Genomic DNA, 16,641 nt, shown 5'->3' with positions numbered 1-16,641 from the left:
TCTTTGGTTGGTGGTGCTGGGAAGATGGCTCAACAATCAAGAAGGCATCACGCTTTTCTTACAGAGGACCTGGGTTTGGCTCTCGGCACCCACACCAGGTGGTCACAGTCACGTGGGACTCTAGCTGTGGGGGATCTGATGCTGTCTTCCGGACTCTGAAGGCATTCTATGCACCTAACATTATACACATAGTTAAAAATAAAAATTAGAAAAAGAAACCCTTGGTGGAGCGAGTTAGGAGATGGTAAAATCAAATAGAAGTAGCTCCTCATCTGCCGTTCCCTCACTGAGGTAACATCGGAGGTGTGACGAGCCAGCGCTCTGACACGAGCTGAGCTTCCCTTCGAGAATCCTTCTGAGCATGCGCACAGTGGAATCTCATAGTTTTTTTTTTTTTTTTAAGATGTACCACAGCCAGAGCATTAGATCATCAGCATTTTTAGAGAAACAGAGCTCCAGAGAAGAGGAACAGTAGTAAGGAATTGTCTTGTGAGCTTGTGAAAGCTGGCATGTTTGGAATTTATGTTGTGTTCCTGTAGCCTGGTGACCCTGGAGAGAAAGTAGTATCACCAAGTCCAAAGACGTTTGGTGAAGAACTCCCTCTTCCATGGGGAGGGCGCTCTTTAGTTCTATTCAGATCTGCAGCCAATTTTAGGATAAGATCTAATGACACCATCGAACCCAGACTTCCACAGTTTAAATAGTAACACTGTGCAAAAATACCGTCCGCATTGACTCATAAAATTAACCATTCAAGTTAGATTTATTTTTGATCCCATCATGTTTGCTGGTCCTTTTTTATCCTCCCCATGACTCCCCCCCTTCCTCTGGGGTTTCTCCCTGTAGCCTTGGCTGTCCTGGAACTTGCTCTGTTTACCAGGCTGGCCTTGAACTCATAGAGATCTGCTGCCTCTGCTGGGATTAAACATGTGCACTTCTACCGCCCAGCCTTTCTTTTCTTTCTTTTTTAGAGACAGAATTTTGCTCTGCAGCCCAGGCTGGCTTAAAGCTCATGCTGGTCCTGCCCAGCCCTCCACGTGCATCACCAACCAGGCTTAGACCTTATTTTTAAGGGTCTGTTTGACTGCATTGACATTTAGCTTGGCCCTGGTCACACTGGGCAAGCATGAGCAGGCCTCCACCCACTGTGCTACAGTCAGAACCTGCTCTGAATGAGGGAGAGTCTGCCGTGTGTGTAGGTGAAGGTCTGGACAGTAGTGTTTTTATGTCCTTTCTCTCTCCATTTAACCTAAAGTTCCTTGAACGTTGTCTAAGAAGCTGTGACATTGTTGAAATGATACTCTTTACTGAAATGAGACTTTTCTGTTAGGTGGATTTCACAAGTATAAGCAAGAACTCTGTTTGGAACAGCACACATGCGTTAATGTACATGGAAAGGCCTGTATTGCTGCTTTATATTTAGACTCGAGCCGCAGTGGGCCAGCGCAGTCCCACAGCGCTGCGTGCTGACGTGCTGTGTGTGGCCTGAATCCCAGTTAGGGGAAAGTTTCTTTTGAGCAGGAGGCAAAGTGAACAGAATGCCAGAAAGCTAAATATAAACCCTCTGAGAGCCAGTAATACATAAACTAGTTTTTAGCCAAACATCTCGTAGACTGAAATATTTTTAAAAGAAATTTTTATCTTGGTTTGAAGTAATGGGTATAAATCCCAGTTAATGTAATTTTCTATGAAAAGCTAAGATTATTGATTTTTCTCTTTTAGCTGGCCCTGTATATAAATAATAGCCATGGTTATGGATAGAAATCCCTTTATCTCTTGTTACTGTAGCATTTTATTCATGAGTCAGTAGATCTGGTGTACTGTTTGTATGGCTTTAATTAAAAAGCAAAAGAAGAGAAAGTGGGAAAAAAGGTGCATAGTTTGCACTGAGATCCTGAGCAATGTAAGTGTGTGGAGCTTAGTTCTTCCCCGTGCTTTGCACTTTTAGAACACTCAGCCAGAGGAAGCTGACCGCCACACAATGAAGGAGTGCGGGGCTGGGACTCACCCCATCCACATTCAACGGCTCCTCTGGTTTGTCTGGTTTTGTCCCAGGAGTTTATTAGTTGGTCTTGCTTGAGGCTCTAGAAGCATTTCACAGCCAATAACTCTGGTGTAGTGAAAGAAGGCATGGGCATCCCCATGCCGGACAACAGCTGTCTCTGAGTGTAGCTACAGATGAGGGGCCTGGCCCCTGAAACGAGTGTCTGCTCAAGGCACTGCATGTAAGAGTCTCCAGGCATGCCTGGCAAGACTGAAAAGAGATGTGTGCATTCCAAGGAGCGAGGGGATTTGGACTTTAAAAATTTTAAAGGGATACTTTTATAATCAGGACTATGGTACCAGCCAAGGATAATATGTGCAGTAAACTTCGAACCCCTACCCAGATCTAGCCAATGGACAGGACATTCTCCACAGCTGAGTGGCGAGTCGGGTCTGACTTTCACATGAACTCTGGTGCCCCATATCTGACCACATTCCCTGCATGGGGAGGCCTGGTGGCACTCAGAGGAAGGATAGCAGGCTACCAAGAAGAGACTTGATACCCTATGAGCATAAACAGGGGGAGGAGATCCCCCTCAGTCACAGTCATAGGGGAGAGGAGTAAGGGGAAAATGGGAGGGAGGGAGGAATGGGAGGATACAAGGGAAGGGATAACAATTGAGATGTAATATGAATAAATTAATAAAATGTATTAAAAATAAAATGCCTTTTAAAATTAGCTATTTTAGTTAGCACAGTGGGTTTCACTGTTACATGTTCATATGTGCATGTCATTGAACCTTGCTCATATTTGCCCCACCTTATGCCTCCCTAATTCCTTGTCCCTTTCCCAACAATGTCCTCCTCCTCCTGACATTCCCTCCTTTGTCTCTCATATATATGAGAAAATATACACTATTTTCTTTCTCCTTTTATGTCCACCTTCCTTCTTCTCCCCTCCTTTTAGACTTCTCTCATAGTCTCCTTTCCAGTGGTGTGTGTGTGTGTGTGTGTGTGTGTGTGTGGCTGCATAAGAGAGAAAACATGTTGTCTGTCTGAGTCTGTCTTAGGGAAATGTTATTTAAACAAGTGAAGGACCAGCGTATAACTTATCTGTCATCCTAGCCCCAGACCCTGGCAGAGTCTAGATTCTGCAGGAGGAGATCCTGAAGGAGGAAACTGCAGTTGTTGTTCACAGCTGCTACAGCTGCTCAGATAAGGAAGGGGAAGGGGAAAGGAGGAGCACAGTAGCTCCGAGGTGCTCTGGGACTGGGGAAGGCCGCTGTGAACTCAGAGCACCAGTTTTCTCTCTTGCTTGCTCCCTGCACTCTCCTTTGACTCCTCCAGGGAGGAAGAGGTGTTGGGTTGAAGATGACTGTGCCAACTGCACATCACATCAAGACCTTTTTTAGGCCACTTCCCTTGCAAATGTGTCTAAAAAGGGATTTCACTAAAACAATGGGCTATCAATTTAGACGTTAGGGTCTGATTCATGTCTTCCTTTTAGTATACAGTCTCCATTATATGTATCTGTTGCTGTCTCTCTTATTTCTGGGTAAATTTTAGCATTAGGTTTCTTGTAAGAAATTTTATAAAATAAATCATGAAATAGGGATAGATGACAAGTCCAAACTCCCAGCTTTTATTTTGTTTGCTTGCTTGTTTGTTTTGAGACGGGGTTTTTCTGTGTCACCATGGCTTTGTAGACCAGGCTGGCCTCAAACTCACAGAAATCCACCTGCCTCTGCCTCCCGAGTACTGGGATTAAAGGTGTGTGCCACCATACCTGGCTCCTGGCCTTTATTTTTGACTGTCCTGGTTGCCAATAACCTCTCTAGGCTCTGTTCCCCTGCCTGGGAAGTACATACAGTAGTTTTTAAATTCAAGGGCTAAGGGGAGGCAGAGTCAGTGTTGAGAATGTGTTGTGAGATAGCCCCAGTGATGCTCAGAGGCACAGCTCATTAGAATCCCAGCAGCACTGCCTGCATCCTTCCCCTGCTCCATCACCTGTCAAAGTACTGGGGGAGGGAGAGGGTTACAGTGTTTGCTCGGTCTTTTCTTTACAGTGTGCATCCCTTTGCAGACAGAAGATAATTTCCTTTAGCAGAATAGCCAGCTGATCTACAAAAAGCAAACTGTCACAGTTGGTGCTGTCTGTAAGTTTAGGTCTCATTTCTCGTCTGTCTTTTCTGTGCCCTGCTGACTGGCTCCTCATATGTCGAGTTTTACACTTTGTAGATGCTGGATATTCATATGACATTCTTTTCCCCCGAATACTGTTGTTTTCCCAGGAAAGCAAGGCTTATTTTGGGTATAATTTCCAGAAGGGTGGGGTGCTGGTAATTCTTGGAGCTAGTTTCTTAGCCAGAGGATATGAGCACTCGGAAATGACCTGAGGTCCTCTGACCTGCTCAACTTCATCTGCTTGGCTAAGACTTAAGAACGCCAACTTTTCTCCTGCTTGCTCTCTTGTGCTACAAATAACCTGTGTTTGGTGTGTTCTAGGATATCCTTGCTTTTGGACCAGTTTAGCATTTGGGAAACAAGTAGCTAGATCACAGATAAGGGATTTCCAGAAGTTTATTATCCCTCCCTAACTGCTACTTTTCTGAGACAAGGTTTCAGTCTGTAGCCCTAACTGGCCCTGAATTTACTATGTATCATGGTCTGGCCTCAAACTCCTGATCCTCTGACCTCAGCCTCTCTAGTGCTGAATTACAGGCCTGCACCACTTTTCCTGGTGCCTCATTTCTCTCTCTTTATTTTATTATTTTAAAATAATTGGTATTTTTGAAAACATAGTGTATTTTGATTATGTCCATGTATCACCTCCTCCTTCCAACTCACCTATTGCCTCTCTCACTATTTCTCTTCCAGGTTCTTGTCCTCTTTTTATTTTTATTTTTGTTATTAGTAACCACAAGTCATATTAGTGCTATCCATACGCATGCGCACATGTAATCATTCACTGGACATGAAGGACTATCAGCAGCTGTGTCCCCAAAGAAGCTGGGCTCTTTCTCTCAGAAGCCCTCAATGGCCAGTGCTTCATCTGGTACCAGTGGGGTCTTGGGCCCTTCCCCATCCACACTGGAGTTTTGACTGGCTTGATCTTGTGCTGGTTATTAGCATAATAGTAACCATAGATGCCAAGAGACAGTCCATGCAACAGCATTGCCATATCCAGAAGTGAGCATTTCACAGCCCTCCTTTCTGTCCACTGCTTTCATATTCTTTCCACCCCATTTTGCAAAGTTCTCTGAGATTTGGATGGTGGGAAGTTGTTACAGTGATGTGTGCAGAACTGAGCACTCATAACTATTTATACTTGGCGCTTGGCCCAATTATGAGTGTATACATTAACAACTCTCCACTGCAAAAAGAAGCTTCCCTGTCCGAGGTTGAGAGCATCACAAATCTATGGGCATAAACATAAATCTTGAGCAAGCAGTTCGACAGATTAGACACTTAGCAAAACAACAGCTGTGGGATTCCCAAATCAAAAGTTTTTGACCAAGTTGATTGTACTAGGCATGCTGTGGATCAGGGTTATTCCCACAACAGTCATGCCATTATTGTACCAGAGGCGATGCTTGGCAGCAGATCAGTACTGTAGCATGCATTGTCCAACATCATTGTGTTGGGGTTTCCCCCCATTTTTTTTTTGAAACAGTATTTCTCTGTGTGTAGCCCTGACTGTCCTGGAACTCAAGTTTTAGACCAGGCTGGCCTTGAACTCATGGAGATCTGCCTGCCTCTACCTCCCAAATGCTGGGATTAAAAGCATGTGTCACCATGTACATTTATTGTGTTGCTTTTAATACAAAATCCCAAACAGTCGATTTTCACCCCAGATGCGGGAGTGAAAACCTGCTAGTTCTGAGAGGCAGAGAAAGCACCCAGCTGACCTCCCTGCTCAGCTGATGTCCCAGAAAGGAAAACAAAAACAAAAACAAACAAACAAAATAAACCCTTTTTTCTCCATACTGTCTTAAAAGTCTTTCAAATTCAGTGTTCCTCCTTTTTACTTCTGTGTATCTCTCCTCTGTCCTCCAGACTTCCTCTCACTGTCTATGGATTGTTGTTGTTGTTTTTTTCCTGTGTTCACTTCCTATCAACTGGTTGCTTGTTCTGCCTCTTGACCTAGGATTAACTTTACCTCTTGTTTACAGAAAACTCTTGGGTTAAAGCTGTGTGTTAGGGCTGAGCCACACCACAACAAGAAACAAGTTTTTTGAGTTGCAGTCTCCAGGTTCACAGTGTGATCAAATATCCTGCAACAGCATTGATGTGTTCTCTTTAGCAGCTTGCATAGCACCTTCTGGCAACAGTGTAAGATAGTGTCCTGGTCAGTTTGAGTTGATTTCTCTATATCCTACATCTAAAGCCAGTAGTATCTTTAGCCATTGGGATTTGCATCTAGTTAGTGGACAACTAAGCAATGGCAGTGGCCTGTGTTGATTTTAGTGCCTCTGAGGCCTTTAAGACCAATAACTCACAGGAAGGCCTATATCAGACTGTAGTGGCAACTCTGCGGGGCATTTTCTTGGTTAATGATTGACTTGGGGGAGTGCCCAGCCGATCGTGGGTGCTGCACCCCCGTCTAGGTGGTCCTGTGGTGTATAAGAAAAGCAGGCTGAGGAGGAAGCCATGAGGAGCAAGCCAGTAAACATCATTCCTCCGTGGCTTCTGCCTCCGGGGATTCCTTCCTTGGCTTTCCTCAGTGATGGAGTGTGAGGAGTCGGAAGGTGAAATAAACCCTTTCCTCCCCAAGTTGCTTTTAGTCATGGAGTCTTATCACAGCACTAGACATCCAACTTAAGACACAAAGTGTCATTTAAAAATAAAATACATGCTAGAGAGATAATTTCATCAGTAAGGTGCTTGCCTTGAAAGCATTGAAGACCTTAGCTAGTCTCTGGAATCATGTAAAAAAGCATGTGTGGTGGCATATACCAGTGACTCCAGCGCTGGCCAGGGAGGCAGAGACAGTGGCTCCCTGGTGCGCCCTGGCCAGCCATTCTATTATCCTAGTCTGCGAGTTCCAGAGAGGTCACACTGTGGCGTCATTAAGACGTAGGAAAATTCACTTTGTTTCAGGCTTGCTAAATTTTAGTTAGTCCTGTCCTTTGTCTTAGTAGATGGTAATGACAGGTAGATATTTCCACTTTCAATGCTCTTTACATGTTTTTTTTTAAGAATACGAGAAACAAAGTTTTATTGTATGCACACGTATCTGTTGGGCCTTCATGAAAATCGACACTGTCAGACTATAGCTCCCCAGTGCCTGGACAGCAGTCCTCGAGCTCACCTGCTGTTGTCAGCTCCCGTGCTTATACCACATAGAACCTACTCACCTCCTAATAACATGCATCCACTACATTTTTTTTGTGACTCTCATTTATTGTAACTCATACTCATTAGAAAAAGGGCCTGGCTTAGTTGTGTAAGCTCTTATGAGTCATCTCAGAGGACCCTTTGGATGCTTTGAGTGGTCATATAGTCCCTTAAGGCCAGTTTTCATGTTATTTAAGTCATAGTGACCTTACCAAAAGAGCTGATAATGGTGACTTCCGGGCGGGTAGTGCGTCACATGTTACTCTATTAGTGAGCCCCCGGGGCCCTCCGGGCGTTTTGGTTCTGCGCTTCCATAGCAGTTACAGCAGCTCAGGCGTGTCATGCTTCTGTTTCCTGTCATCTCGTACTCAACTCTCTGAGACTTCCGCTAAGATGTGAGTGAATTCTTATTAAATAAGGAAGTAACACACACGAGGATCATTGTGTACCATAAAGGAAACAATGGACGTCCATGGCTAGCAATCCATTGATGTAGAAGGAGTGAGAAGGCAGCTGCTGGTCTACAGGAATTCCATGTTGTCTCAAGTGTTAGGCAGTCTGAGCTCTTACCAGCTCACAGCACTTTAGCCACAGAGTAAGCCAATATCCCAACTGATGATAAAGGGTTCTGTGTCAAAGTCCTTTTAGTGGAATGGCAACTTTCTGTGGAGGCAAGAAGCTGAAGGGCAGCATATTGTAGGTGGTTTATTACCTCTACAAGGGTGGTTGGAAGATGGTGAGACCATGGAGGCAGCACGTCTTGATTTCATCAATTCTACAAACTGAGCTGCATGGAAATCACTATACTGGTCTCTTTCTCACTTCACTGAAGTCTGGCGTGAACTAATTCGTGGACTAGATGCACTAAGCTAGATGACAGTCGAGCACGGTAGACTCTTGGCTCACTGACGACCGCTGCCGGCCTCAAGGGGAGGCTTCTGCTCATGGGTTTTATAAGACTTGTCGCCTGGAGGAAAAGGAAAGGCGAGGGAGGAATGTTAGAGGCCACACAGTCTGTGCGAGAGAGGGCGAGCATCAGTGAAGAAGTACTTGGGAGGCTTTCTCACTCTCCACCTGGGACTGAGAAGGAAGGTGAGCGCATAGATTCTTCTCTTTCTCTTGGTTGCTTCCAGCGGCATAGGGAAAGCAAAGCATCAGCTGCTGTTTGTCCCAAAGTGACTGCTTAGGATGTCTTCTCCCATCCCCTGTGCTTTGCAATGGACAGTCACGTCTACATGGAAGGACAAGCTATGGCCTCCACCCACTGTTTCTTGCTGTTATGGGGCTGTAGAGTGACTGATTTTACTTTTCTTTTTCTTTTCAGGCTGCTTGATAGAGGCAGTGAATCTCAAATCTAGCAACCGAAACCCAGTGGTACATGAATTTGAAAGTAAGTACAAGGAAACAGAGAGAGGGCTGGGCCCTCTAGTGGTCATTGGGTAGCTCTGCGGCCAACCCAGCACCTGTTGCCCTATTTGATTATTTTATTTTATTGATACACTCACACATTTGTTTGAGACAGGATCTCAATGTGTATCCCTCACTGGCCTCAGATTCACTCCAGAAACCAGGTTGGCCTCGAACTCACAGTGCTCTACTTGCCTTTGCCTCCTTGAGTGCCAGAATTAAAGGTGTGGGCTCAGTAAGTATTCATAACCATTGAGCAATCCCTCCAGCCAGCCCCTACTCCCTTATATGTAATGGTCAAGAATGTTTAGGATGCCTAGCAGTGCACTCTGCAGTTTACATTGGCTGCCATCTGTTTCCTACCTATCCTTGTACCTACCCAACAAAGAAATCCCACACAGTACATGCAGGGTATTTAAAGAAGGTGTGTTCCCTGCAGTAAAATCCTCAGTAATGTTGCTATTGTTTTTCTACAGCAACTCATCTTGGGAGCGTGGAAAGCTTAGGCTTATAATCTCTCTCATTGCTCACCAGGTGTGGAACTGTCTTGCATCATTACGGACTCACAGACAAATGACCCTAGGATTGAATGGAAGAAAATCCAAAATGGCCAAACCACATATGTGTATTTTGACAACAAGATTCAAGGTGCGATCCCATCATCCTCTGTGCTACTAGCTTCTCTTTTGTCTACAGGTCTTGGAGTTTACTTATAGCAGAGATTTACCCCAGACTCCTAGCCTGCATCTGTAGATAGGACTGTTCTGATTCTGAGTTTACTGTTGTAGAATATTTCAATTTTAACATTGCTATTTTGAGCCTCCCTGTACCTTGTAAAATGCATCTTCAACAAATCCCAGCTCACTAATAAGGACTGGGATCTCTGCACCGCTTGCCTCTCTGAGAACAGTCACATTCAACAGTTTCCTTAGCCATGTTGTTACGGCTCATGAGCGACCAAAGGGATCTTTGCAGCAGCATGGGGCCATGGGTAGTCATTGAGCTATACTGTGTCCACTGTTAGGTGCGGGTGTGTGTGTGTGTGTGTGTGTGTCTCCCTTTGTTGACCAGCAGGGCATTATCTGGGGGCAGTGCTAACATAAGCTGCCATGGCATGGCAAGGAGGAGGAGAGGGCTGAGAGCTAGGCATCAGCAATAGGGTGCAGAGTCAGACAAAGTAGCAAGTGTGGCACGGGGAGAGATGGAGTTGCAGGAAAGACGGCTGCAGATGGACACACAGAAACCAGGGAGAGCTTAGCTGATGACCAGAGCTGCAGCCAGGGTCTGGCAGAGAGGGAGGTGAGAAAGGTGCACTCCGTTTCAGGCAAGCCAGGACAGCAGGTAATGCCATCAGAGGTGCTAGGAGAAGTGACATAGAGACTGGGTTGAGCAAAATTCAGAGCAGGACCATACCAGTCTTCCTTTGCAGAGTCTGGTGGGTGGGGTTGGTCACAGTGGCTGAGCTGAGGTAGCGACACTGGAAACACAAGGGGAGAATTGCTAGGACTTGGCTGTGCTGCAGGATGTAGTGGTGGGGCAGTGAGAGGCAGCACGCAGTGGGAAGCTACTTTCCATCTGACATTGAGGGAAGGAGTACATAGGAGGTCCAGTGCAGATACAGCCAGTTTTAGGGAATTCGTGGTCTCTGTGACCTGTGTTCTACATGTTATTAGGAGTTGTGTGCTCTTAAAAATAGTTTGTTGGGCAGTGTGTTGGTCGCGCATGTCTTCAATCCCAGCACTCGGGAGGCAGATGCAGGTGGATCTTTGTGAGTTCAAGGCCAGCCTGGTCTACAAAGGAAGTCCAGGACACCCATGGCTCTACAACATAGAGAAACTGTCTTGAAAACAAACAAACAAACAAACAAACAAACAAACACAGTTTGTTGGCTACAGCTGTAGCTCAGCGGTGCAGTGTCTGCTGAGCATTCAAAAAACCCCGAATTCAGTCTCTAGGACTAAGGGGGGACTAAACAAAGCTGGACCCCCTACAACATCCAAGGGCTTCATTTGTAGCTCAGTGGTAACACCCTTTAGAGCTCACAACTCCAGGGGATCTGACACCTCCTCCAGGTCGTCACAGGCCACACATGCACGTGATGGAGATACAAAACACCCCTACACATAGAATATAAGCAAGTAAGCCTTTTTAAAAAGGCCTACTCATTAAAAGCACAAAAATGCAGTGTATTTTGGGGGGACTGGAGAGACGATTGAGTTGGTAAGAGTGTGTAGTAGTGCAAAGGCCCTGAGCTCTAGGCAGCCAGTAACTCCAGCTCCTGGGTCTCTGCTATCCTCTTCTGCACTCTGCAGGCCCTGCACTCACACTTGCACATACCCCCACACAATACATACAATATAAATAATAATCATAAGTCTCTAAGAAAACTCTTTATTTCCCTAGCTCTTGGAGTGTGGGCAGAGTGAGGGACCACTTATCAGTTGATGTGTACAGTTGGGCTGCTTTGACACTTTGCCTATCATCAGTATTCTGTGCTCACTTCTGTGTGAAGACCAAGTACACACAATTGGGCCATACGGTAGCTGCATACAGTAGCTGCATGGTGAGTGTTTGAGGAAGCTGTTAGGCTGCTTTCCAAAGTGGTGTCATCACTTTTAACATATTTACTTTATTTCCTGCATGTATTTTGCCCGCATACATATATCTGTGGACTAGATCTGCATGCTGGGTGTGAAGCGTTCAGAAGAGGGCATTGGATCTCCTGGAATTGGAGTTATGGATGGTTGTGAGCCACCATATGGTGGCTGGGAATCAAACCTGGGTCCTCTGCAAAAGAAATAAGTGTTCTTAACCGCTGAGTCATCTCCCTAGCCCTGGCTTCATCGTTTTACATACTCACTAGCAGCGTTTCCCCTGTAGTCACACCAACACTTGTGGTCATCTGACCTTTGATCTTAATAGTCCTAGAGGATATGTGTAGCGATATCTCAGAGAAGAGTCATCTTTTCATGTGCAAGTCGGGCAGCTGTAGATTCTCTCGGGAGAAATACCTAATCAACTTTTATGTTCATTTGAAAAACATGTGCATTTGTTTTTGAGTTATATTTATATATATAGTCCTTTTTTTCTGATATGATATAGTTTCTCCCATTCTGTAGCTGCCTTTTCACCTGCTTATGTCCTTTAAGCACAGCTGGTCTGACTTGATGAACTCTAATATTGCCCCAGCTTTTTGTGCTTGTGTCTTTGTTGTCATATCTAAGAAGCTGCTACTAACTCCAAGGTCATGAAGACTGTGTCTTCTGGAGGAAGGCCTCCGTGGTTGAGAACACCGGCTGCTTTTACAGAGGAGCTAGGTGTGATTCCCAGCACCCACATGGTAACTCATGCTCCAGGGGGTTTGATGCTCTCCTTCTGACCTGTGGGGACACCAGGCACACACCTGCTATACAGACATGCATGCAGGCAAAACACTCAGACACATAACATAAGTCTAAAACAATTAGGCATTTTTCCTTAAGACTTTAGAAGTTTTTGCTTTTGAGCCAGCACTTTGCTAATGTTGCCGAGGCTGGCCTCGCGCTTACTGTGTTGCCTAGGCTATCCTCAAGCTCAAGTTCTTGTAAGCGTATAGTGTTACAAATAGCTGCCCAACGCCCCCTCAACCCTTAGGAAGGTGCTTGCTGCACAGGGAGGGCAGCCAGGGCTCAGCTTTCTTCTTTTTCATGTCGTAGCCACAGCATCCTTTGTGGATTTGGTTTTTAATGTTTATTTGGTTTTTCTTCAATTTCCTTTTAATTTTTTCCTTTATCCTCTCCAGGAGATTATCAAAGAAAAGAAAAGTTCCTGGCTTTATTTTAAATACCAGCTACCATTTTCGATGCTCGGGTTGCACATGGGGAGAAGTCAGTGGCCTGGTCCGCATGAAGACCTCTCCTCTCACATAGGGACAGGACAGACAGCAGTCTGCCACCTTCCTGCTCTGCCATCAGGTCCAGCCCCACACTGTCCTCCAGTGGCTATATCTTGTGTCCTCCTTTTTTCTCTAGGGGACCTGGCAGGCCGCACAGATGTGTTTGGAAAAACTTCCCTAAGAATCTGGAATGTGACACGGTCAGACTCCGCCATCTACCGCTGTGAGGTTGTTGCTCTAAGTGACCGCAAAGAAGTGGATGAGATTACCATTGAGTTAATCGTGCAAGGTAGGAGCCCGCTGATGTGGAGTGTTGCCCCAGCCTTAGCTCTAGATATTCTGAGTCCATTCCCCCAGAGGTGCATTCCTGGGGCTGTCTGCAGTTTGAAGAGGGGAGCCAGTGTGGCTGTCAAGAGTTGGGATGAGAAGATGAGATGTGGAGCACCTGCTGGGGTCCCTACCAGCCTCCTGAGCGTGGAGGAACCCAAGACTGCAGGATTAGATGCACCGGGTGGGGTGAGCTCAGAGAGTGGGCAGGGTACAGGCAGCCAGCGGCCTGCAGATGAGCTGTGGTCCTGGGAGCTGGTTTATTACACCAGGTTTTGGTATGAGGGGCTTGTGCTGAGATTTTAAACACCAACCTGTATTTTGCCTGCAGTGAAGCCAGTAACCCCTGTCTGCAGAGTTCCAAAGGCTGTGCCTGTAGGCAAGATGGCGACACTGCAGTGCCAGGAGAGCGAGGGCTATCCCCGGCCTCACTACAGCTGGTACCGCAACGATGTGCCACTGCCTACAGATTCCAGGGCCAATCCCAGATTTCACAATTCCTCTTTCACCGTGAACTCAGAGACAGGCACTCTGGTAAGAGCTCTTCCGAGGTGAGGTTGCAGATGCATTTGTTGGGGCCTTGGCTGCCTGTAAGAGCCAGAGGTTCCTTTTCAAGGCAGAGTCAAAATCCAGAATGTCAGAAACTACAGGAAAAGTGGCTCTCACTTTTCTATAAACAAGTGCTAAGGGGGTAAACAAATGGAAACCTGTCCATCTGGAAGAGACCAAGGGACAAGTAAACAAATGGGTATGCATTGTTAGAATCTTAGTTTGAGTAAGCAATGGAACATATATACCGTCCTGTGAAGGAAATGTGGTTGCTGGGCCGATGTTTGGTAGGAAGCCATTATCAACACAATTGTGATTACTGTTCTTAAATCTTTAGCATATAAGGGTATGTACTTATGGATAAAACATGTCTGGAATTCGCCTCAGAATAAAATACTGGTGTCTGGCGGTGGTGGCGCACACCTTAATCCCAACACTTGGGAGGCAGTGGTAGGCCTCTGAGTTCAAGGCCAGCCTGGTCTAAAGAGTTCGTTCCAGGGGTTGGAGAGATGGCTCAGCATTTAAGAGCACTGTCTACTCTTCCAGAGGTCCTGAGTTCAGTTCCCAGCAACCACATGGTGGCTCACAACCATTTATATTGGGATTTGATGCCTTCTTCTGGCAAGCAGGTGTACATGCAGATAGAGCAATCATACACATTAAGTAAATTGAATAAAAAGTTTGTTCCAGGACAACCAGGGCCATACAGAGAAGCCCTGTCTCAAAACCCCAAAAAGGGGGTGGGGTGGGTGGGAAGACTTACTTGGTAGTGGGAGGGCACATGGGAGAGAGAGAAAAAAAAATGGCTTGGTCATGCACCAAAGAACATGCTGACCTTGAGGCACTTCTCATCAGGGAGGTGTCTTGGTTTGTGAAATACCCAGCTGCTTGTAGCGATCAGGTGAACTGTCACAGGGTATTTGGTATGTGTCTAAGGAGAGTCCTTAGGACCCCTTTGATGTTCGAGTGAAAGGGAAGCTGCCGCCTTCTGGTGCAATGCGCAACATTGCTCTCTGTATCCTGGAGGGAGTTCCTTGTTCCCCGATCTATGGTGCAGGCTGGGGAACCATCTCGGGTGAGCTGACTGCTTTGTGGCTTTATTGGGGCCTTGGGTGTCAGCTTGGTGTCTGGTGTGCAGTTTGTCCTGTTGAGTGAAGTAATACTTGTCATTTCTAAAACAGGTTTTCAGTGCTGCCCACAAGGACGACTCTGGGCAGTACTACTGCATTGCTTCCAACGACGCAGGTGCAGCCAGGTGTGAGGGGCAGGACATGGAAGTCTGTGAGTCACTTGAAAAGACTATGTTGAAGACTGGAAAATGAATACAACATTTAAGTTAAAATGTTAGATGTCAATTTAGCTAACCACTCTGCCATAGGTCAGTTTTCCTCTGGAGCTGACAATGGGCACATCAAATTCACTAGGAGCCTGAGGGGACTATAAAAAGGGCATGAGATCTAATTAAGTAGATCCTTACATGAACTTCCTGGGGGTTTGGGTGTTGGCAACATATCCTGTCATGGAAAGTTCACAGAGTGTAGTAAATTCTTTGGTAAATGAGAGAAGCATCAAAAACAGTTGTGTAGGGAGCCCTGATGGGCTTCTAAGAGCTTAGCCAGTTAGAGTAGCTATTTTCACAGGAAACTCAAAAGCCCGTGCTTTTCCCTGTTGTGTGCTATCATCTTGAGTGGGTGGGCGCACAGGGAGGTGTAGGGAGTGAATGGGGTGAGCTGAGCCACCCCCAGAGCAGTGGTTTCCTTAGCCTATTGGAGGACTGTTGCACACAGGGTCCCGAGACCACCTGAAATTGCTGCAAGTGTCTGTGTACACATAGCATTCGGTGCAGCTCATCTGCCAAGTTTGGGGAATTAACTTTCGGGTCATTTGCTGCTGTAGGAAGGCTTCTTGCCGTCTTCACAAATCTTTATTTGCACAGAGAAATAAAACCACTAGAGCCTCTGCCTGGAAGATTACAAGAGGTTCTGAAAGGGCTGAGGGCAGGTGGCCAGGGACGTGGAAGGTCAAATGTGCATTTAACAGTTTTTGTGTCTAAGATTTGAAGCTTTCTTTTCCTAAAGTAATCTATAGCAAAGGCAGGCTGTGTAAACTAGGATGGTTACTTCCCTTAGGGCTCCTGGCTCTTGATTCTACGTAAATACAGCCATTTCTCCGTGAATAACGTTGACAAGGTTTTAAGGCCGTTTGTACACTGGTAAACTTCTCTCAGTGGCTTTGAGTATAACTGCATTTGAACTGACCATATCCCAGTATGCTTTATGACATCAGGGGTTACGGTAGCCTGTGTCTTCTAAAAGGGTCAGTTTCTTCTTCTGGCTCGAGTGGGCATGGATGGACAAAGGAGTAAATGGGGTTGGGGTCAGGGTTGAAAGGGTGACCTAACAGGGTCATGGTCTTTTGCTGGACCACACCATCTCTGCCCACAAACGTTTTCTGCAGATGATCTGAACATTGCTGGGATTATTGGGGGAGTCCTGGTTGTCCTTATTGTTCTGGCTCTGATGACCATGGGCATCTGTTGTGCGTACAGACGCGGCTGCTTCATCAACAGTAAAGAAGACGGAGAAAGGTATGCCCGCCTTGTCTGAAGGGGAGTTTCAGGCCTGTATTCATGTGTAGCCTCACCACTGAGCTGTCTCTTCCCTTCACAGTTATAAGAGCCCAGGGAAGCACGAGGGAGTTAACTACATTCGGACAAACGAGGAGGTAAGACACCAGAAACCCTAGTGGACCTCAGGGTACCTGCAGTGCACTCCTTCCCCGTGGACTCGAGTGCTGGGGGAGGTTACTTACAGCTGAAGAGGGAGGATTCCATCTGCTCAGCTGAGCCCACATTCGACCAGCGTGTCTCCACCACCACCCAACAAAGCCCCTGAATCGATTCTTTGTGCTGGTTTTGCAGGGTGACTTCAGACACAAATCGTCCTTTGTTATCTGAGGCCTGGCGGCTGGGAGAGCACATGCGTATAAATACCTCTATTGGAAGCTGGTCAGGGCCACTGTGAGCCCAGGGCACCCTTACAAAGCTAGACACACAGCTTTTTGTTTTGGCCAAAGTTGATGACTCCTTCCTTACTCTTTAACAAGCCACATGAATAAAAGAAATCCTCCTGAAGACGGATGTAGTAACCTAGACTGTTGCTAGC

General features: G+C 46.2%; 1 protein-coding gene across 1 annotated transcript in view; it reads left to right on the top strand.

The window, feature by feature from the left end:
• The window catches only part of Jam3 (junctional adhesion molecule 3), a 52,533-nt gene extending 35,892 nt beyond the window's left edge, over window positions 1-16,641 (top strand). Inside the window, exons 2-9 of the mRNA XM_051156103.1 lie at window positions 8,645-8,710; window positions 9,262-9,375; window positions 12,738-12,890; window positions 13,260-13,462; window positions 14,659-14,758; window positions 15,935-16,064; window positions 16,147-16,201; window positions 16,398-16,641. Of these exons, the coding sequence (XP_051012060.1) occupies window positions 8,645-8,710; window positions 9,262-9,375; window positions 12,738-12,890; window positions 13,260-13,462; window positions 14,659-14,758; window positions 15,935-16,064; window positions 16,147-16,201; window positions 16,398-16,433 (857 nt within the window). The 3' untranslated portion in view covers window positions 16,434-16,641. The remainder of the gene's footprint in view (window positions 1-8,644; window positions 8,711-9,261; window positions 9,376-12,737; window positions 12,891-13,259; window positions 13,463-14,658; window positions 14,759-15,934; window positions 16,065-16,146; window positions 16,202-16,397) is intronic.

The sequence above is a fragment of the Acomys russatus genome, chromosome 14 (assembly GCF_903995435.1).
Source record: "Acomys russatus chromosome 14, mAcoRus1.1, whole genome shotgun sequence".
Classification (NCBI taxonomy): domain Eukaryota; kingdom Metazoa; phylum Chordata; class Mammalia; order Rodentia; family Muridae; genus Acomys; species Acomys russatus.
This window is presented reverse-complemented; position numbering and strand designations above follow the sequence as displayed.